Source organism: Dipodomys merriami, unplaced genomic scaffold (genome assembly GCF_024711535.1).
Source record: "Dipodomys merriami isolate MVZ:Mamm:240054 unplaced genomic scaffold, mDipMer1.0.p SCAF_8, whole genome shotgun sequence".
NCBI classification, from domain to species: domain Eukaryota; kingdom Metazoa; phylum Chordata; class Mammalia; order Rodentia; family Heteromyidae; genus Dipodomys; species Dipodomys merriami.
The window spans coordinates 32711378-32734709 of record NW_027206401.1 but is presented as its reverse complement, the minus strand read 5'-3'; the positions used below and the strand labels follow the sequence as shown (position 1 = coordinate 32734709).

The following is a 23332-nucleotide window of genomic DNA, read 5'->3' as shown; positions in this document are numbered from 1 at the left end:
GTGCTTCAAATGTCATGTAGGATATTATTGCATAGCATCATTTCTACCAGTCTTGAGTCACAAAACTCCAGGGGAAACACATAGACCCCACTTCTTTTGGGTTGAAATATCAATGTCACATTGTAAGAAGAACCTGGGATGGAGAGATTATTGCAGCTATCTTTGGGAAACTGTCTGGTATGATTGGCTTAGCTTTGATGATTTGAAAAATGCAGGTTTTCATTAATATAAGTAGTAAAGTTATTAACATATAATTTTCCCTCATGAGTTTCATAAAGTAATTTTCACTTTGAATGCAAACTAAAAGGTTATCCTGTAAATATTCCTTGACTTATTTAAAAATACCTGGTCACCAGTTCTACTAGAATGAGTCTGTATGTATGTGTATTTACTCCAGCTGATCAAAGTAGGCATAGCAAAGTTTGTTTTTGCAGTAGAGTTTTGGGGTGTGTGGAGTATTTGTGTGCATATATGCATCCTAGAGTATGAAAAGGAAGAATTGGTGAAGAAAAGGATATTTGTGACACAGAATGACTGCATCCACGGCAGGATAAGACAATAAAAGCATGATGACTGGGACAAGAACTAAAGGACAAGGATAGTGGTAGCTGTTTAGGAGTGTTCTACCTATACCATCACTTTATATGGTTCTGGCCTAACTCTCTTAGGCTGCTTCTCTTTCACTGTGTTGCTTAAGACTTGAGAGTTATTATTCTTGTTGGTAGTTCCCAACCTTTTATTCCAGAGTAATGGGAATTGGGCTATGTTAAATATAAAATAAAAACTCACATGCAGTTACTTGGAAAAATTTTCTGACACTACTGTTTGGCAATGTTTTAAGAAAGCATGGTACAGATCTTAACTTTTGAAAGCTGTATTTGATAGTGTATTACTTCTTATATGTTTACTACTTCACCTTTAATTTTGTGAATCTTGTATGAATTCTATTGTTTTATCTGAATAAATACATATACTATAGCAAAAGCTTATACTTCTGAACTTGTAGTTTTTAAAAAACATATTTTGTATGTTTGGATTGTAGGAATATTGTAATACAGTCCCACTTGATTCTGGGATAGATTATCGGAAAAGAGTACTCCCTGCTGCAGGAAAACTCTACTACCTGTAAGTTTTGTTTCATTTTTTGTGAGTGTGTTTTTAATTTTTCCAAGTCTAAAAATCTAGTAATTTATCAGGACAAGATGAGGAAAATAAACATGTTAATTAAGACTAGTTTTGAAAAAAAAATCTCATGATTTTTAACCAAATGTTATTTTTACCAAAATGCTATTCTTTACACTGAGATTTTACATTCATATTTGCATCATTTATAAAGTGTGATTGGGTGAAATCTTAATTAGTTTTGAGGGGAGGAGTGATGACAGATGGTTAGAAAGTAATGAGATCCTCTAAGAAGAGACTGTGATATAAAGAGATTATATTTAACATGCTAAAGTAATTAATTATTTGTGGACATTTTATGACAAGTGTATCATTTATATTCTCCCAAAATTATTGTCTTATTTTGTAAGACAGTCTGTTTGTATTTATCATTGTTGACTGACTTCCATACAAAATTGATACAAAATATGTTCCATGGGCAAATGCAACTGGGTGTATTTTTAAGTCTTTAAAAAATATGATACTCCTGAGTAGAAGCAATTTATAATAATAGATGTATTCAGCATGTACAGTTAATACCAAGAAACTAGTTTGTTTGAGAATGTCACTTGTGAAAACCTGAAAGGAAAAAGTGCTTTCCAAATGCACACTGTTGTTTAGTATGTGCCAACAGTATTTGGTGCATAGTGGGTTCTCAGTAAATATATATAAGGACTAATTGTAATTGAACTAAAAGGCATGTTTCTAGTAATTTAAATTTTGATGACAACGTGCTTATGAGAGGTTGAGGAAAGTTCTTCTCTCTGCACCTTGTAAGCAGAAGTACTTACTGTTTTTCAAGCAGAAATTAGCTAGAAAAATCACATAATTAAAATTGCATACTTTACAGAGTACTAAAGGGACGATTTCAGTTTATTATTCAGTTTCAGATGATTATTATAGAAAGTTCTTCATCTACGCTTAAGTACTTTGTCTTTAAAGTACTTTATAATTGAAAAAAATTCTTACAGCCCTATTTTTTGCTTTCACTTGGACTTTTTCTTCTTTGTATCTTTTATCTTGGTGGTTTTTGGTTTCTTTTTCTGGTATTCACAATATTTCCTTGATTCTTTCTACCTGTTTCTTGCTATTCCAGGTGATTGGTACTTAGAAATGAATTATTATTCCCTTTATTCCGTTCTCAGAAGAGTTAATTCTTGCTCCCTGTTTCTCTACAAAATATATTCTTACATGGAAGAGTTAAGATATTTTCCTAATGAGGAGGTCTTAACACAATTTATTATGGTCCTAACTCAAGAAATCTATTTCATGATGCTGAGAGAGTCTCAGTGGAATTTCCCGGAGACGAAAAAGCCGCTTTTGCTTGGAGCATGGAACATAGCCATTTTCTCTCTCTGACTGACCATACTGATTATTGCTCTTCCAGGTTAACGTAAGATGGTTTTGACACAATGAAATTCAGTTTCATTCTTAAAACATACATGGGAGGAAAACAAATTCTTTTCAAACATTTCAGAATCCAGTAAACTGTAACCAACAAAGTTCACCTTGAAACTCTTGGAATCTCTTTCTTTTTTTTTTTTTTTTTTTTTTCTATTTTAGGGCTGGGAAAGTGGTTTACTAATAGATTGCTTGCCTAGCATGCATGAGGTCCTGGTTTTAATTCCTCAGTACCACATAAACCGAAAAAGCTAGAAGTGGTGCTATGGCTCAAGTAGTAGAGTGATATAGCCTTGAGCAAAAAAGAAACTCAGGAACAGTGCCCAGGCACATTCTTAGCCCATATATATATATACACACACATACATATACATATATGTATACATATATATACACATATACATACACACATATATATGTATATATACATACACACAATTATCCCTTGCTGCGTCACTTATTGCAGAATACATAAATAGTGATCCCTCACCTATTGCAGGAATTATGTTCCAGAGGCCCCTGTGATAAGTGAAAATCCACAAAGTAGCAATAAGTGAACAACTATATAGTGAGGGACAACTAACACTGCTACTTTGCAGATTTTCATCTATCATGGGGATCTCTGGAACATAACTTTCACGACGTGTGAGAGGTCACCTGGATATGTATGTATTTATGTATATGTACTATATATATATATATGTACACTTTTGTGGAAATATCACAATGAAACAATTTCTTAGACAACAAATATATTCTAATAAAAAGTATATATATTCATTTACTCTTATTTTATGCTGATAAAATAGTATATATGTGTATATATGTATATATATATATATTCATTTACTCCTCAAGAAAGACACATTTGTTTCTTCAAAAGGGCTTGACCATAGTCATAACTAAGATTAGAGAGCTTTGGGCATACCTCAGTAGAATTAGGCAGATGTGTATCCCTGAAGAGACTTAGAAATTAAAGTCATCTCAGAAGTAAGAAAATAATAGATACCAAGATGGGAATTCTAAGATTGTACATCTTGTTTTACATGAGCACTTAAAGTAGAACTTTCACAATAGAGTAAAAGAAAATTTCCTTAGATCATGTGAACATTTCTGATTTAATTTTCTTCTTGCCTTCTTCTCATAGGAAAAATTACTACTTTTCTGTTTAGAACAGATTTCAATGTGGTGTATCATATATAGCCCAGTTAATATATCTGTTTGTCTTAATAATCTCTGGCCATAACTGTAACCCTCTGTATAGTATCTTTACAATAAAAAAAAAAATCTCTGACCAAACACCTGGAATTGGTTCCTGAATATTCAAGTCCAGTTTACCCCTTCTCAATTTGACTCCAGTGAATTTGGGCTCCAGCCTAATTGTCTGAAAAGAAAAATGAAATGCTAGCACGTCAAGCACTACCTCAGAGATCCTGTGCATGATTATGGTTCTTACTTGTATAGAAATATTTAGAGCTGGGCACTGGTAGCTTCACACCTGTAATCCTAGCTACTCTGGAGGCTGAGATCAAGGGATTGTGGTTTGAAGTTAGATGGGGTAGGAAAGGTCCGTGACACTCTTATCTCTAGTTAACCAGCAAAAAACTAAAGTAGAGCTGTGGCTCAGGTGGCAAAGCATCGGCTTTTGTTGAAAATTAAGGGACAGTGCCCAGGCCCTGAGTTTTACTACTGGTACAGACAGACAGACAGACAGACAGACAGACAGACGGACGGAGAGACAGGCAGACGGATGGAGAGACAGGCAGACAGATGGACGGACGGACGGATGGACGGATGGACGGAGAGACAGACAGACGGATGGACAGACAGACGGACGGACAGACAGACACATCCACAGAAAGAGAGACGTGAAGCAATTTATATGCTAAATGATTTACATATTTGAAAGTGTAATTTTTTCATATACTGACAGAATTATGTAATCATTAGCACTTTAGAACATTTTACCACCCTAAAAAGAAATACTTCCTGCATTCTTTAGATATCACCTCTATCCTTTCCCATCCAAATCTACTCCTCTACCTTGCCAGTCAAAGAAACCAATCTATTTTCAATCTTTACATATTTATGTGTAATGATATTTCATATAAATGTGATAATATAAAATGTGGTCCTTAGTGATTGCCTTTTGTTTTCAAGTTCATCTGCATGATAACATGTATCAGCACCTTTTTTTTGGGGGGGGGGCAGATCTTGGAGCTTGAACTCTGGCCCTGGGAGCTGTCCCTGAGCTTCTTTCACTGGAGGGAAACACTCTACCACTTGAGCCACAGCACCACTTCTGGCTTTTTTTTTGGAGTAGTTTATTGGAGATAAAAGTTTCATGGACTTTCCTGCCCAGGCTAGCTTTGAACTCCAATCCTCAGATCTCAGCTTTCCTGAGTAGCTAGGATTACAGGCGTGAGCCACCAGTGCCCTGCTGTGTCAGCATTTTAATTACTGAATAATGTTTTGTTGAATAGATATATATCTTCTATTTATGCATTCATCAGCTGATGGACATTTAATGTATTTCTGCTTTTTTGACTATTGCGAATAGTGCTGCTATTAACATTTTGTACAAGTTTGGTGTTTTTTTTTTTTTTGGTATCGACTTATAATTAATTTATTTTCTACATCTTGAAGTAGCATGCAGGTCATGTAAGAATTCGGTTAGGACTGGGAGTGTAGTTTAGTGGTAGAGTGCTTGCCTAGCAGGCATGAAGCCCTGGGTTCAATTCCTCAGCACCACATACACAGAAAAGGACGGAAGTGTTGCTGTGGCTCGAGTGGTAGAGCACTAGATTTGAGCAAAAGAAGCTCAGAGACAGTGCCCAGGCCCTGAGTTCAAGCCCCAGCACTGGCCAAAAATAAATAATTATATGTTTAGCCTTTTAGGGTACTGATAGACTTTTTTCCAAAGCAGCTATACCATTTTACCTGTCCACTAATCCACATCTATGACAATGTATATTATCTGTTTAATGGTTTTAGTTTTTCCGGTTTTATTTTGCTGGCTCTATGGCGTGAACTCAGGGCCTAGACACTTACTTGACCCTGAGCTTTTTGCTAAAGTCTAGCACACCACCACTTGAACCACACCTCCAGTGCCAGCTTTTTTAGTGGTTATTTGGAGATAACATTCTCGTGGACTTTCTTGCTGGGGCTGGCTCTGAATCATGATCCTCAGATCTCAGCCTCCTGAGTAGCTAGGATTATATATAGGCATAAGCCATAGGAGCTAGGCTTTAGGTTTTGTTTTGTTTTTGATGATAGCATTTGTATGAGTTTCCTAGGTTTGTTTGTTTGTTTTTTTTTCCCACTGAGGCATTTTATTTATATGCATGTGTTAATGCCTAGAAAAAGAATCTCAGGATTTTCCCTCCTGTGTGTTTCCATCTTGCTTCTTCGTGGTCCATGATGCTGTGGTGGTCAGAACGATGAAGCCAAACTGACGGGTTGAGAGCAGATTATTCTGCTATTTTTCAAAGTCTTTGAGCTGCACATCAAACCTGGGGCTGATTACTCCACACTTGTTTAACCTACTGTGAGGTTCACAACAATTTTCCCAGCTCTGTGATCATCAGTGATTTCAAACTGGCCAATGTAGCCATGCTTCATCATCACAGTGAGAAACCTGACGATGACTTTAGAGCACGGCCTGATGAGCACCTGGTGGTTTGCCTCTCTTCTCAGCATTGTTGATGCTCTTGAGGGCATCAGCCAGGACGTTCATGCGCACCATGATGGCGGCACAGAAAAGTGGTGAAAGAGTTCCTAGGGTTTTTATAGCACAACAAGATGGCTTAAAACAACATCTGTTCACAGTTTTGTAGGCCCCATGTCTGTAGTCAAGGTATTGGCAAGGCTCCACACTCCCTTCTGAAACTGTGAGAGGTCCATCCTTCTCTTCTACTTCTGTTCAGTTGCCATTATTCCTTTGTTTTCCTTGGGTGGTAGATAATGTTCTTTAATTTCTATGTCTGACATCAAATGGTTACTTCTTATAACCATTTCTCTCCTATTTTTTTTTTTTTTTTTGGCTGGTTGTGGGACCTGAACTCTGGACCTGGGCACTGTCCTTAAGCTCTTCACCTGAAAGGTAGTGCTCTACCACTTGAGCCACAGCGCCACTTCTGGCTTGTTCTGCTTATGTGGTGATGAGGAATCAAATCCAAGGCCTCATGCATGCAAAGCAAGCAACTCACCACTGAGCCACCTTCCCAGCCCCAGCTCTCTCCTATTTTTATAAGAAGTCAGTCATTTTGAATTAAGGGCCCAATCACTTAACTAATTGCATTTGCAATGTAATTGAGGTACTGGGAAGGGGTGTGTGTTAAGACTTTTAAGTATCTTTTAGGAAGATACAATTTAACCTAAACATCCTCTTAGTGATTGTAAAATTAATTATACGTGAGGTACTGGGGCTGGGGCAGGGGAAGGTATATGACTTCAAAGTATCTTTTTAGGAAGATATAATTCAACCTAAACACCATCCTAGTGAGTATAAAATGGTTTCTCATTGTAATTTTGATTTGTGTTCCTCTGAAAACTACATTCTCTGCCAAGAACCAGCACAATGTTGAATAGAAGTGATGAAAGTAAATGCCTTTATCTTGCTTCTGATCTTTGCAGAAAGACTTTCGTTTTTCACCATAAATTATGATATTATCTCTGGATTTTTCACAGATGATCATTATAAACCTAAGAGCATTTTGATTTGAATTTATTTTTTATCATGAAAGGCTATTAGATTTTGTGAAATACATTTTCTGTTACTGTTAAGATAACTGTGATTTTTGTCCATTGTTCTATTGATATGGTATTTTCTCTAAGCTGAATTTCTGATGTTTAAATCAGTCCTGCATTCCTAGGATTATTATCAGTAGGCTGTCATGTTAGTCAACTTTCCATCACTGTGACAGAATAACTGAGAAAATGTTTATTTTAAAAGGAGAAAAAGAGCTGGGCAGTAGTGGCTCATGCCTTTAATCCTAACTACTGAGGAGGCTGAGATCTCAGGATTATAGTTTAAAACCAGCCTGGGCAGGAAAGTCTTTGAAACTCTTAATCTCTAATAAACTACTCAGAAAAAGCTGGAAGTGGAGCTGTGCCTGAAGTGGTAGAGCACTAGCCTTGAGCAAAAGGAGACTCAGGGACAGTGCCCAGGCCCCGAGTTTAAGCCCCAGGACTGGCAAAAAATTTTAAAAAGGAGAAAAGGCTTATTTTGGCTCCTGTTCCAGAGGTTTTATAGTCCATGGTCAGCTGGCTCCATTGCTTTGGGGCCTGTATCAAGACTGAACATCAGGACAGGAGAGGAGTAAAGTTGGAAAGAAAAGACAAAGGAGGGAGGAACGGTTGCAATATTTTATTCAAGGGCATGCCCCCAGTAACCTAATTTCATTTTAGTAGGTCTCAATTCATAAAGCAAGGGTGGGATCTTTCATCTACCAATGGCCATTTGGATATGTATAATATCAATCAAGGACAATATAAAATTATCAATTTAAGGATTAGCCTGCTATAATTTGCTCAAATATTTAATTAATTCATCCCCAGTGTGATGGGAGGAACTGCATCTGTTGGGTTTAATGTTAGTTTGTACTGATGAAGTTGCTACTAAGAACTGCTTTTCCAGGTTTGTGTCAGGCAGTCTGGAACAGTCAGTTCTTTACAATGGTAAATTTGAAAAGAACTGCTCGTAGTAACAGTAAGTTGTTCTGAACACAGGTGCTTATTTCTCAGCATGTCTCCTCAAGTGGGAAATGTGATGTTTGTAGAATGCAAGTCATAGGAGGCTGTTGTACCTAGCTTTCAGCTCATTGCCTTGTAGCTGAATGATCTCGTGTTGTAGGTTATCAGGCATGTCAGCTGGTTACTGATTGACTGGTATAGCAAATACATTCAATTCCATTTGCTTACTTTTCATATCCTTGAATCTTTTCATTAAAAGCTTTAGTTAGATTCACACATTCACCAGCATATTTTTGTGTCATAGAAATCTTTTGTCTTTCCAGAGTGAGGAAATATACCATTTGATTCCTTTTGAATTGCACTTTGTCACAGTCTTAATTTAGCTTCAAATTATTTAAAAGCAAGAAGGGGAGATGCTGATTGGGGCTCTGTAGGTTGTTGTTTAGTCCTGAGAGGTACTTGGTAATGTCCGCTATAAATGGTAGATCATACAGCTATTTGACATTGAGTTTCCTGACAGGTTTTCCCTTCATATCCATGAACTCCCTGACATCATCCTGTAGTTCATAAAACTTGGGGAGCATGATTCCAAAACTCAGTCATATTTTATAGTGATAAACAAGATCACTATTCAGAGTCAAGATCATTTAGTAACTCCTTAAACTGGTGGCTGTTAGACCCTCTGCTTTTTGTAAAATTTATGTATGACATTACTGTTGGTTTGAACTGTAACAACTGTGCACAGAGTCTTTCTTGTTGCATAATCCGTTGGCATATAATTAAATCACTTGGCTCAAAACTGAGATGATTCAGTTCTTTCTTAACAAATGCAATTAATCCGTTTTCAGAGCCAACCATAGCTGTAGTAAGACCACTTAACTTTTAAAATGTTAGCTCAGGATTTCTCATTGATAAAGCAAGTCTCTTCAACAACTCCTCAATTCTTGTAATGCCATGAATGGCTCCCAGTGACAGCAGATCCTCTCCTGTGTCAAAGTCTGCAGTTATTCTATGGACCAAAACAGCTAGTTAGGCAGTATTTGTTATGTCTGTTCATCACAAGCCAGAGAGAAAAATTGAAAATATCATACATAATCCTTCAGTTAAAAAAATACCTGTATTACATTATTAATCCAGTCTGAGGGCATTCTTTAAGACTAATACCTAGAAAAACTGTACTTTGTTTGGTGATAATAAGTCCACAACAGCTACCATGTACTCTTTCACATACTCTCCCTCTACATTGATCTTTATCAAGACATTTGACTTTATCAGTTCTTTAAGTTTAGCATGTTTTGAACTGGAATGAACTATAATGATTGGCGCTTTTTAAAAATTACTTCTAGCACTCCCCTACAAACTTAAACACACAGGTTTGCCTTTGACTTCAACAACAAAAAAAGTAATCATTTGTCCATTTCTCTTGGAGAGGTCAATATTTGTCACTAACTTTTGTTTATTTTGTTGTCATCATTTGTAGTATATTACATACTAAAGTTTTAAGAAGTAAGTATCTAGTGTGTGTATGTGGCCAATGACACCATTATTTTGCTTTGAACACTGTTCTAATTTTGCATCTTAGATCTGGAAATATCCGATGTTTGTATTATCAACTCTTGAAGTTTTTACTGTGTATTACAATCTTCATCTTAGACTCAGTTTTTTCAAAGATTGCTGATCATGGACGTGTGGATAAAGGTTGAACTAGATTTATCTGTATGGTCAGAGAAGTTGACATCACCCATCACTGAAGGAAAAGTTTATCAGCGTCTCAAGGAATCGTCTCATCTCATCACAACTTGTCTCATCATTTCTAGATTGCTGTAGTTTTGCCACTATGTGTTAATACCTGCAACATGAACACTTCTAGCTAGCTTAGCACTGACTGTCCCTGGAGTTACTGCACTTTAGGCAGATGGGACATAAGCAGTCCATGAGAAGCATAAACTTCAGTCCTGTTATGTATTCATCTATTTCCTGTTTATTCTGTAGTAGATGTTCCTTGCTTGTCCCTCAAAATTCATGTTATTATTATGATTCACTTAATACAAACTTATGTCGCTATGAAGAAAGTTTCTAGACCTATTGAATTTCAAGTCTTACCTGCTGCTGCCTTGGCAGGGCTGAACCAAATGATTTCTGAGGCCTTGTAAGGGCCATGCATTGGATGTTCCCTCCTCCTGTGACAGGTTCCACCATCTCCCAATAGTGCCATCAGCTGGATACTAAGCCTTTAACACATGAACCTATGGAAAACACTTAAGATCCAAACCATGATAGTTAATCCTTTTTATAGATTGCTCAATTTGGCTTGCTAATTTTTTTGAGTAATAAGGAAATAGTGGTTATTAATTTTGTTCTCTGGAGATATCTGTATTTGGTTTTGCTTTTAGGATAATACTACCTCACAGAATGAGTTCAGAAATATGCCTTCTTCAAGGTTCTGTTTTCTTCAGTCAATTTCAGTAGCTTTATCTTTCTAAAGATTTATAGGTTATCTAATTTTTTTTGGTATACAGCTGTTCACCTTATAAGTTGAATACTTCTTATCTAAAATGGTTAGGACCAGAAGTGTTTCTGGTTTTGGAGAGAGAGAGAGAGAGAGAGAGAGAGAGAGAGAGAGAGAGAGAGAGAGAGAGAGAGAGAGAGAGAGAGAGAGAGAGAGAGAGAGAGAGTGTGTGTGTGTGTGTGTATGGTGTACCAGTCTTGGGGCTTGAACTCTGGGCCTGAGCTCTAATCATAAACTTCTTTGCTCATGACAAGCACTCCATTTCCAGATTTTTTTTTTTTTTCAAATTGGAGATCAGAGTCTCTGGTACTCTCCTGTCTGGGCTGGCTTTGAACCTCAATCCCAGATCTTAGGCTCCTGAGTAGTTAGTATTATAGGCGTGAATCACCAGTGCTCATCTCCTTTGTTTTTGCTTTTGCTTTTGTTTTTGTTTTTGTTTAGGTTTGGAATTGTTGCTCAAACTTTTTTTTTTTTTTTTGGTCATTGGCCTTGAACTCTGGGCCGGAGTGCTGTCTCTCAGCTCTTCAGCTCAAGGCTAATGCCCTACCACTTTAGCCACTCTGCCACTTCCTGCTCAAACTATTTTAGTTGAGCATCCCTAATACAAAATCTGTATTTTCAGATTAAAGATGCTCAATTTGTATTCCTTTTAGTCCTTTTTTTTTCAGAAAGGTTGATAGCAACTTCTTTTTAATTCTTCACTTTATTGTTGATACTTTATGAATGAGTAAATTTATAGCTATATAAGTAACAACTTTCTGCTTTATAGCCTGTAAGACATAATCAGGTAGGCTGTTTTAAAATTTTTATCTGTTAAAATCACAAAATTGTCCTATCTGACATAAATTGGATGCATACTTAAGTATTTATTAATTAATCTTTCATTAACTCAAGGACTACTGAATTAAAAATTAATTTCAAGAGTTTTAAACTATTTGAAATACCACTTAGAAAATGTTACAGCAGGAAAAAACAGTTCATCTTGTATAGACTTTAATACCAGGTTTATCAATCTGTTCAGCATATCTTCTATTATTGAATGTAATTTGACAATCACACATCACAGTGTTTGTTGTGTAGAAGGCTGTACAAGCTTGCTGCCTCAGAATAGAGCTGGCCCATCATTTCTAGTTAAAACACACTGACAAAATATCCAATTATATGGCTTTACTCTAGCAAAATGTGATATCGCGTATACATGTACTATATATATATATATATATATATATATATATGAGTAGAATATAAGCCTCCTATAAAAATATGAAGAACATTTTTGGATTTCCTTAGAATTTTTATCCACTTGTTATTTCATCTTCAAATAGATCACAGCAATAAACTGAAGGTCAATCTCTAGCATAAGAAAAACTGATCTGGCAAAAATTCTGGGTCTTCAGTTACATACTGTACTTTTGTTAGCTATTAAAAGTATCCAGTCTCTCCTACTCTCTAAGTTCACTTTTATTTTTATTGTTTAAAAATCTTCGATCATTATAGTCTTTCTGAAATTTTATTAAAAAGAAGTGCTTCTGGATCCACTACACAGCAATTCTGTGTTACTCTACTGATTTATTTTAGGGAAAATATAATATAGAGAGTTGACCGACGTTTTATATGGCATTGTGGTTGAGGAGAGGGGGTGAAGGTCTGGAATTTGAGAGTTAAAGGTGCTAGATCCCACTTTCTGTATTATATACAGGTCAAGATTAATGGAACCAGGTAAATTATTCTCCAGGTGATTGAGAAGGGTGGGAAATTTAGAGACTGAAATGGATCTTTGAACAGTCAATTAAGCCTTTGAGTGACTGAAAAGATAAATACTAGGAAGAAATCCATTCTAACAACTGATTCCGTTATGTAAAACAAACCTACAGGATTTGAAATGCAACCAAGTCTGTTTTATATTAAGGCAAGTACAAACCAACTTAATTTTAGACCTGCTTCCAGCCCCAGATTATGTTTAGTGTGAGGACAAAGAGCCATACAGCATGAATGCACAAGGAATCAGTAGAGTAAAAAGGCTCTCTGCCAGGGAAGTTTGGCAAAGAACTCTAAGAGGAAGGGGAAATTTCTCTGTCAAATCAACTTTGGCTCTCTAGAATAGAGAACATAGAGAGAGAGGGACTAAGGAAAGCCAACCCTATTCTACTTGTTGATACCTTAACAAGCTGTTGATTTTTGAAAGGGGATAAAGGAGCAAAGTGTGGGTAGCATTCTGTTCCCTTGAGTCAATCCTAATGAAGTGGGAGGTTCTTGAAGAAATTAATTTCCATTTAAATTCATGTGTGACCCTCTTCTGGAAACCTCCAAGTGTTTTGGAATTTTTGTTGAGAATTTCAAATGATCCAGCAATAATAAGGTCTGTTTTTTGTTTATTACATGTTTTATTTCTTTGAGTCTAAGTTTTATGTTGAATACCTGATTTCAGCCGGAAAAAATTTCCTCAAAGTGGAATAACTGACTACTTCATCTTTCTTTACGGATTTAAAATATGAAAAAGTAAATCATGATTCTCATACTTTCAAAGCAATGAGGCTTTCAGTCCATGGTACTGTACTCCAGGATTCCTGTAGGAACTGATGCCAAATTTCCTGGCAACTGAACAGTGGTTGATTCCAGGGCTTTTCTGACTTAAAGACACAGTGGTGCTGCACAATAGAAAAATAGAAGCCTTCTCCTCCACTTCAGACTTAGCTTAACAAAAGGTGACAGAAGCAGTGAAATGGGTGGTTTCACCAGGGAATTGCAGAGCAAGAGAAGTCTCTGCTCAACCCTAGCTATCCCACCCTTAGAGGGGGGAAGGAGGAGGGAGAGAGAGAGAGAGAGAGAGAGAGAGAGAGAGAGAGAGAGAGAGAGAGAGAGAGAGAGAGAGAGAGAGAGGAGGGAGGAGAGAATAAAAGCTTTCTGAAAGAACGACTTTAATTCTGCATCTGAAATGACTTGAAATCTTTTGCTTTGGTCAACTTAACTGTGGAGGATTTTCTTCTTTGAATCATACCTGAACCAAGCTACTATATATTAGCATTTGATTGATAAGCAATCATCCAGAGTAGGAAGACAGTTATATTCTTTATCCCTATTCATTTCTGTCTCCCCTAGGAAAGGGAGTACTATTCAGAGCATCTGAGCTTAGTTCCTTGATGTGTTCCTGATCATTTTGATGCTACCCTAGTCAACTTTCCTTGTAGGTTCAACAGGGCATTTGATTCTAGGACATTATATTATTTTTGTAGCTCTAAAGAGAACTCCAAACATAGCTTATTTTTCATGCTGTGACATTTCTATACAGCTACTTAATTACCTCTGCCAAATTAATTACCTCTGATTCAAATTTTACCCTTTAGGCTGGAATATTTTTCAGTTAGGTTTGTAATTTGAACTTAATTTTAATTAATATTTGTAATTTTGTGTCATCTTTATTGTGGTGTATTTTTTGTACATTTGTTTTCTAAATATGCTTGTTGCCAATCTTAGGTCTTATATTCTACCGTGATCCTCAGATCTCAGCCTCCTGAGTAGCTATGATTAAGGCGTGAGCCACCGGCGTCTAGGTCTTATATTCCAAACACAACTATTTTAAAATCCTGGCTCTTTAGAGCTCTACAAGCATGGTTATATGTCTAAGTATATATTTTTGTTGTAAGGTAATGTTAATTTTTTAGCAAGGAACTGATAAGAGGGTCCTGGAGTTGTGAAGTCACTGATGATATGCCAACTTTGCTTAATTAAATAACATTATATTCTCTTTACCCGTTTTGAATTTAAAGACACTTTTTCTGGCTAAAGTCCCCCCCCCCCCCCAAATCTTGGGGCTTGAACTCAGGGCCTAGGCACTATCTCTGAACCATTTTGTGCTCAAGGCTAACACTCTTCCATGTGAGGCCCAGCACCACTTCTGCCCCTTTTTTGACTAGTTTATTGGAGATAAGAGTCTCATAGGGGCTAGGATAGTGGCTCAGTGGTAGAGTGCTTGCCTTGCATGCCTGAGGCCCTGTGTTTGATTCCCCAGCACCACATAAGCAAAAAGAAAAAAGCTGGAAGTGGCGCTGTGGCTCAAGTGGTAGAGCGCTAGCCTTGAGCTGAAGAGCTGAGGGACAGCGCCCAGGCCCATAGTTCAGGCCCCACGACTGGACCCCCCCCCCCCAAAAAAAAAAAAAAGAGTCTCACAGCTTTCTTGCCCGGGCTGGCTTTGAGCTGGGATCCTCAGATCTCAGCTTCCTGAGTAGCTAGGATTACAGGTATGAGTCACTGGTGCCCAGGGTAAAGCTTTTTTTTTTTTAATAATCTTTTTTTTTTGGGGGGGGGTCTGGTCATGGGGCCTGAACTCTGGGCCTGCGCCTGTCCCTCAGCTCTTCAGCTCAAGGCTAGCGCTCTACCACTTGAACCACAGTGCCACTTCTGGCTTTTTTTCTTTTTGCTTATGTGGTGCTGGGGAATCGAACCCAGGGCCTCATGCATACAAGGCAAGCACTCTACCACTGAGCCACCTTCCCAGCCCCCTTTTTAAAATAATCTTGAAATTTCCTACTTAAGAAAACCAGGAGCCGGGCGCTGGTGGCTCACGCCTGTAATCCTAGCTATTCAGGAGGCTGAGATCTGAGGATCACGGTTCAAAGCCAGCCCGGGCAGGAGAGACCATGAGACTCCTATCTCCAATAAACCACCAGAAAACTGGAAGTGGCGCTGTAGCTCAGGTGGTAGAGCGCTTGCCTTGAGCTGAAGAGCAGAGGAACAGCGCCCAGGCCCAGAGTTCAAGCCCCATGACCGACAAAAAAAAAAAAAAAGAAAACCAGGCTCTCATATGGTTTGAAAAATGGATTTAAAATATTTTATGTATATGAGATTTTATTAAGAATTTCTGAATTCTTTCATTAATTAAGTTATATTTATTATGTTATGCCCCACCTATGTTAATAAAGCAATTTGAAACAGTTTACATCAAAGCAATTTATATTGTCTCTTGCATACTTGGAATGAAATGGAAAATGCTGGCTGTTGGCAAGGACATAGAACTAGTAGACTCTTAGTACACTGCCAATCAGAGTATTTACTGCTAGAACCATCCTAGAAAACTGTTTGGCATTGTCTACTAAGCTGAACATACCCTAGAAACAGCAACTGTACTTCTCACTTTATGTCCTACAGACTATTTGCATGAGTTTATCAAAGAATATTACTGGAGTGTTCACAGGAACACTATTCATAGTCACCTCAAACTGTGAACTGTGTATATACTCACTGTTATGGGCTGAATTGTTTTGTATTCCCCCCAAATTCAAACATGGAAACCAATGATATTATTTTATTTGGAGACTGTTTTGGCAGAGGTAATTAAGATTAAATGAAATGTTTTAACTATATCCTGTGTATTAATTGAATACAATCCATGTCCTTATAAGAAAAAGAAACTTGTGCCCAGACATGCACACATACAATGGAAAGACATGGAAGACCACAGTCATCTGCAAATGAAGCAGAGAGGCCATAGGAGCAACCGGTTCTGCCATACCTTCCTCCAGAACTAGGGAAAAATACGTTTCTCTCTTTTTAAGCCACCTGTTGTTATTTTGTTTTGGTACCCTTTGGAGATAAACATATCCATCAACAGGGAAATGATAATAAATTGTGGTATTTTCATGTAATATAATACAGTACAGTAACAAAAATAAACTACGCTTGAAAATCAAGATGGATGAGTCTCAAGCATAATACTGAGTAAAAAAGCCAGACACATGGTAATAAGAGAAATGAAATTAGCTGAAGCAATGGATGTTATACTCAATTTGGAAATGATCTAGGACAGACTCTTAGTTATTTCACCAGTGACAATGTAAAATAAAGGCATTTACCTATATTAATATCTCCTGGGAATTTTGAAACACTTTTTCCAGATTGCCCTTGACTTTCCAAATGCATGGATATTCCTGGTTCTTATCTGGCTTTTCATGTTAAAAGGTCTACAGACTTCCTATTGGAGTTTTAGTTGCTCTGAGCAGTATTGACTGTGCTGTCCCCAGTTGGAAAGCTGTAAAGATGAATATTGTTTACTTCTCCTCCAGAGTCTGCCTGTTTCTGTCCACTGTCCAATCCCTTTTGCTACTAGTTTTTGTATTTTGTCCACAATTTATGGTTATCAACTATGAGTTGGACAAATGGTTAGACTAGGACTTACTTTGTCCTACTAGAAGCAGAACTCTTTCTTTGTTCTGGCAGAATGCCCTCAGGTATTTTTCTGGGAAATGTACATGGGTAATACACATTTTTTGAGGTCTTACATATCTGAAAATGTCTGTATTTTACTTGAGTAGCAATTTGACTGGACATGAATAGTTTAATGATAATGTTCCTTTAAAATTATAGACATGATATCAATATCTTCAAGTTTATCTTATTTTACCGTTTGAATAGAAGTTCCTTGATCTGCAATATTTAACCTGTTTTTCCTCTCTGGAAATTTTTAGTATTTTTCTGTTTCTGGATTTCCTGAAATTGCCAGATAATGTCCCTTGTAAAGGAGTTCCCCTTACCCTATTCTTTGTGCTGGATATGCAAAGGACTCTGCCAACTTATAAAGTCTTAGCTTTCAGTGCTAGAAATTTAAATTTAATTTTTTGTTTGCTCTTTTCTTTTCTCACATTCTTTGGCATACTTCCTAGTCAGATACTGAAATGTCTGGATTGGTCTTCTAGTTAGATCTAAAATACTCTGGGGCATGAGAAATTAATTGTGTAGGACTCTAGGCACTCACACACAGGGAGACCAAAGGAGGCTACTCTTAGGTGAGGAACACAAAGGTGCAATGCCTGTATGCTTCTGAGTATATAAAATAATATTTATCAAAATAAACTTCAGGAAATGGAAACAAGGTTTTTTTCCCTCTGTTGTTTTTGTTTTCTTTTTGTCTTGTTTGTTCATTATCTGTCTTTGGGAAGGTAAGGGTACAGAAATGGATGGCCAAAGGTTGAACAAATGCAGCAGTGGTACTCACTAGACACTATGTTGAAAATGAACTATACAACTTGTGAGTGGGAATGGGAAGGAAAAACAGAGAGAGTGGGGGAAGGGGTAACATCCAAAAAGAAATATACTCCTCTATACATCGTCTTTAAAATAACAATACAAATTTTAAAAAGAATACAAAATTTAAAAAGGTATTAAAATGTGCATATCGTTCAGCTTTATTAGATAATGTAACTAGTTAGATTTTTCATTAGCTACCTCCAAATATCAGTATTTGTAAGTTCTTTCTTTTGGCTCGTCTAATAGGGAGTAGGTCCAGTTTTAATATGTGGTAGTTCATCCTAGAAGTAACCATTTATCCTTGTTTCCTCCAGAGATAAAACTTTCTGTCTTCTTCCTGGGATAGAAGCATTGCTTGTATAATTCTGGATGTTGAAGATTTGGGGTTGTTGGTTTCACTGTATAATGTGTAGTATTTCAGTGTGGTATTTGCCCATCTTTCTTCAGTTAAAGCTTTTCTAGATAGTATCCTTACCAGTTTCTACTAGCGTGGAGTTAGGGTAGGAATCTTGCTATTTAGGTAGAGGGAGGAACTGCTATTGCCTTATTTTTAGTGCGCCCCCCCTCCTACTTACAGACTGACTTCTTCTTTGCCTAATGTATCTAGTAGTGCTGAAAGCTTTGGAGGGGTCTTCGGTGAAAATTGACTTGCATTCCACCTCCCATGTTCTCATTTCTCAGTTTACTAAGGTCCTTTTCATCCAAACTAGGGAAAGCCATGCCAGTCTTTGCTTCTTCTACATTAATCTAATCTTTCTCAGGGATTCTCTTAGAGAGCTCTTCCTTTTATTTTCTTGTCTTTGCAGAAGGTAAATCATCTCTCTGAAGAAAAAGGAAAAGGATCTTATGATGAAAACTGAATGCCAAGGCCAGTGAATCTTGATCCCTTTCCTCTCTTTATAAAGATGTTGTAGTATGGAGAAAAAGAGAAATATAGAAGAGAGGTAACAGGCAGAGTGGGGCTGGGCCTCCTGCTAGTGCAACCATACAGCAGGAGTCCCTACTCAGTTATTGTAGGCTCATTTACAGATCTTACCCGTCCACTTTGTGACTTAATTGAAAATATTATGCAGGGAAAAACCTGCATAATATTCCATTGTATGGATGTATCCAGATGTATTTAATCAATAACTCCATCATTGGACAATTAGATTCTTTTTCACTTTATTTATTTTTTATTTTTTTGCCAGTTATGGGGCATGAACTCTGGGCTTGGGCACTGTCCCTCAGCTCTTCAGCTCAAAGCTAGCGCTCTACCACTTGAGCCACAGCGCCACTTCTGGCTTTTTTCTTTTTGCTTTTGTGGTGCTGAGGAATCGAACCCAGACCCTCATGCATGCAAGGCAAGCGCTCTACCACTGAGCCACCTTCCCAGCCCTCTTTTTCACTTTAGTGATACTATAATCAATCATAATTAACCATTACTATTTCCTTAGTTAAAATTCCTATGAACAGAGTAGTGGATTCTATGATATGTATTTTTGTTTTTGTTATTAATTACTATCTCTAAGTAGTTGTACAAAGGAGTTACTATTTAACAAGATATATATTTTGATCAATGTCACTCCTTTCAACATTCTCACTTATCCCTTCCCTACCCGCCCTTCTCTTCCTCTTTTAAATTTTGTAGGATAAACATTGGATTCTTTTTTTCTTCTACTTTTTTTTTTTTTTTTTTTTGGTTGGTCATGGGCTGTGAATCTAGGCCTGGGCACTGTCCCTGAGCATTTCAGCTCAAGGCGAGTGATCTATCACTTTAGCCACAGCACCAGTTCTGGTTTTCTGATGGTTAATTGGAGGTAAGAGTCTCACAGACTTTCCTGCCCAGGCTGGCTTTGAACTGCCATCCTCAGATCTCAGCCTGCTGAGTAGCTAGGATTACAGGTGTGAGCCAGTAGTACCCAGCTTACATTGGATTCTTATCTTCAGTTTCCCCCTTTTCCTAGTCATTCGTCCACTCTCCCCCTTCCCCTTAAAATAACAGCACCACTACTTTCTTGTGTTTTATTTTGCTAAACTTTTTTTTTTTGCCAGTCCTGGGGCTTGAACTCAGGATCTTGACCCTGTCCCTGAGCATTTTTTCCTTAAGTTTGGAGCTCTACCACTTGATCCACAGCTCCACATCCAGATTTCTGGTGGTTAATTGAAGAACCTCATATACTTTTCTGCTCAGACAGGCTTCAAACCATGATCCTCAAATTTCAGCCTCCTGAGTAGCTAGTATTACAGGTGTGAGCCACCAATGCCCAGCACTGTGCTACATATTATCTGGTTGCCCTGTGTTTTACTTTTATTTATTTATGTTTTGTGGGCCCTGGGGTTTGAACTCAGGGCCTAGGCACTGTCCCTGAGCCTCTTTGTGCTCAAGGCTAGCACTCTACCACTTGAGCCATAGTGCCATTTTCAGTTTTTTCTGAGTAGTTTTTGGAGGTAAGAGTCTCACAGACTTTTCTGCCCGGGCTGGCATTGAACCACAATCTTTAGATCTCAGTCTCCTAAATAGCTAGGGTTACAGGTATGAGCCACCAGTGCTCAGCCTGTGCTTTACTTTTATTATCACTATGAATGAATATTGGACAGAAACAACTTAAGGGAGGAAAGATTTATTTTTTTGTGGTGGAAAGACTATGGTAAAACAGCTTATATTACACTGGACTGGAAGTAGAACAGTGCTGCTTACAGGAAGAGGAAAGACAGAAGACCAGTCACAGGATCCCTGTGTCCCACTTCCTCTAACCAGGCTCCCCTGTCTCCAGTCCTGTCACCTCCTAATAATTCAGATTTGGGGTCTATCAATGGATTAAATCATTCATGAAAATCAAAACTCTCATGATTTCATTGTCTCTGGGAATATTCTCACCGACACACCTAGGGGTGTGCTTTACTAACCTTCAAGGCTTTTCTCAATCCAATTAAGTTGACAATTGATATTAACCATCACATCCTGAAGTCTTGTACTAATATTATGATGAATGTCTTTTCTATTCATACATTTGTTCAGAGTGTTTTTTTTCTTTTTCCATGTCTCTGCCAGATAGGATAGAAGAATAGTATCTCATTATTTCACTTTTAATGAATATGAATAATTTTCACACATGCTTCTTGCCCTTTGAACTACCTTTTCATGCAATTTACCTGTTCCTGTCCCTTGACCATTTCTGTCTTAAAAATATTTTATTTTTGCCGGGTGCTGGTGGCTCATGCCTGTAATCTTAGCTACTCAGGAGGCTGAGATCTGAGGATCACGGTTCAAAGCCAGCCCGGGCAGGAAAGTTCGTGAGACTCTTATCTCCAATAAACCACTTGAAAACCAGAAGTGGTGCTGTGGCTCAAGTGGTAGAGCGCTCACCTTGAGCTGAAGAGCGCTGGGACAGCGCCCAGGCCCAGAGTTCAAGCCCCACGACCAAAAAAAAAAAAAAAGTTTATTTCTGAGGGCTGGGAAGGTGACTTAGTGGTAGAGTTCTTGCTTTTCATACATGAGGCTCTGGGTTCGATTCCTCGGCATCACATAAGCAGAAAAAGCTGGAAGTGGCGCTGTGGCTCAAGTGGTAGAGCACTAACTTCGAGCTGACGAGGTGAGGGACAGTGCCCAGGTCTGGAGTTCAGGTCCCATGACTGACAAAAAAAATTTTTTTTAATTAGCCTATATTTATAATATGATGAGGTTTTACTGTAACAATTTCATAGATATGTATAGTGTACTCTGAATGAATGCAGTTTTTCTGTTGGAGTTTTAACCTTTTAATCTGTTGGAATTTTTAAAATTTTTAATTGATAAGTTCTGGATTTGTGATCATATAATGAATTTTTTCTAAGGCTGTTATAGGTAAAAATTAAATTTGTAGGGGCTGGGAAAGTAGCTCAGTGGTAGAGCACATGCCTTGCAAGCATGAGGCCCTGGGTTCGATTCCTCAGCACCACATAAACCGAAAAAAGCCAGAAGTGGCGCTGTGGCTCAAGTGGTAGAGCGCTAGCCTTGAGCTGAAGAGCTGAGGGACAGCGCCCAGGCCCAGAGTTCAGGCCCCATGACTGGCAAAAAAAAAAAAAAAAAAAAAAAAAAATTAAATTTGTGCCACACGTGGTGGTTGAGATAGGAGGATCATGGATTTGAGCACCAGCCTGGACTACATAGTAAATTCAAGGCCATCCTCAAACCTGTGGCTGTGTCGACATAGACGTTTATATAGAGAAACCCTGTCTTAAAGACATAATGAAACCAAAAGCCAACATAAACAACCAATTTTAAGACAAAAACTGGGAAAATAACAATTTTGCCATCTCATATATCATTACTATATGTGATATCAGGTATAGAAGTTTCACAGATGACCGAGAAAATATGTTTGAAATATAGTCTGTTGAACCACATGTTAATAATGTATTATAGATGGGGCTGGGATGTTAGCTCAGTGGTAAAGTGCTTGCCTGGCATGCATGAGGCCTTGGGTTCGATTCCTCAGCACCACATAAGCAGAAAAAAGCTGGAAATGGCGCTGTGGCTCAAGTGGTAGAGCGCTAGCCTTGAGCTGAAGAGCTGAGGGACAGTGCCCAGGCCCAGAGTTCAGACCCCACGACTGGACTCCCCCCCCAAAAAAAAAATAATAATGTATTATAGAAAGAGCACTGCTGGGCCGGGCGCTGGTGGCTCACGCCTGTAATTCTAGCTACTCAGGAGGCTGAGATCTGAGGATCGCGGTTCAAAGCCAGCCCGGGCAGGAAAGACCGTGAGACTCCTATCTCCAATAAACCACCAGAAAACCGGAAGTGGCGCTGTAGCTCAAGTGGTAGAGCGCTCGCCTTGAGCAGAAGAGCTGAGGGACAGCGCCCAGGCCCAGAGTTCAAGCCCCACGACCGACAAAAAAAAAAAAAAAAAAAAAAAAAAAAAGAAAGAGCACTGCTGGGCACCAGTAGCTCATATCTGTAATCCTAGCTACTCAGGAGGCTGCAATCTGAGGACTTGTGGTTCAAAGCCAGCACAGGCAGAAAAGTCAGGATGAGACACTTATCTCCAATAAACCACTCAAAAAAGCCAGAAGTAGAGCTGTGGCTCAAATGGCAGAATGCTAGTCTTAAGCACAAAGAGGCTCAGGGACAGTGCCAAGGCCTTGAATTCAAGCCCCAAGGACCAGCAAAATAAATGAGTGAGTGAGTGAGTGAATGAATGAATGAATGAATAAAATAAAATAAAAAGAGCACTAAGGTTAAAAAATTGCTACCAAGTAATTTATGGCTTATTTACCAAATATTTTTGGTAAACGTTATCTATCTGAGTTATTTTTCAGAATTCAGTTCTTCCTTTATATTGGATAACATGCCTCGCTTAAGGCAAGATTGATTTCTAAAAGCAAGCAGATATGTTGTGTGTCTGGTGTTGCCGTGTGTGTGCATGATATGCTATGGATCAAACTCAGAGCTTTGCACCTGCTAGACAAGTGCTATACCCCAGACCCACTCTCTCCTTTCTATGTATCTTAAAAGGTAAATCATTTCTCCAAAGATTGTGCTTATGCACGCTGTCATTGCAAGGTGTAAATGGTTCCAAATGAA

General features: G+C 38.0%; 1 protein-coding gene and 1 pseudogene across 1 annotated transcript in view; one reads left to right on the top strand and one right to left on the bottom strand.

The window, feature by feature from the left end:
• Positions 1-23332, top strand: part of Afg1l (AFG1 like ATPase) — a 169461-nt gene that overhangs the window by 106054 nt on the left and 40075 nt on the right. The window contains exon 8 of the mRNA XM_070010860.1: positions 1043-1125. Within this exon, the coding sequence (XP_069866961.1) occupies positions 1043-1125 (83 nt within the window). The remainder of the gene's footprint in view (positions 1-1042; positions 1126-23332) is intronic.
• LOC138819032 (small ribosomal subunit protein uS8-like) lies at positions 5919-6317 on the bottom strand (annotated as a pseudogene).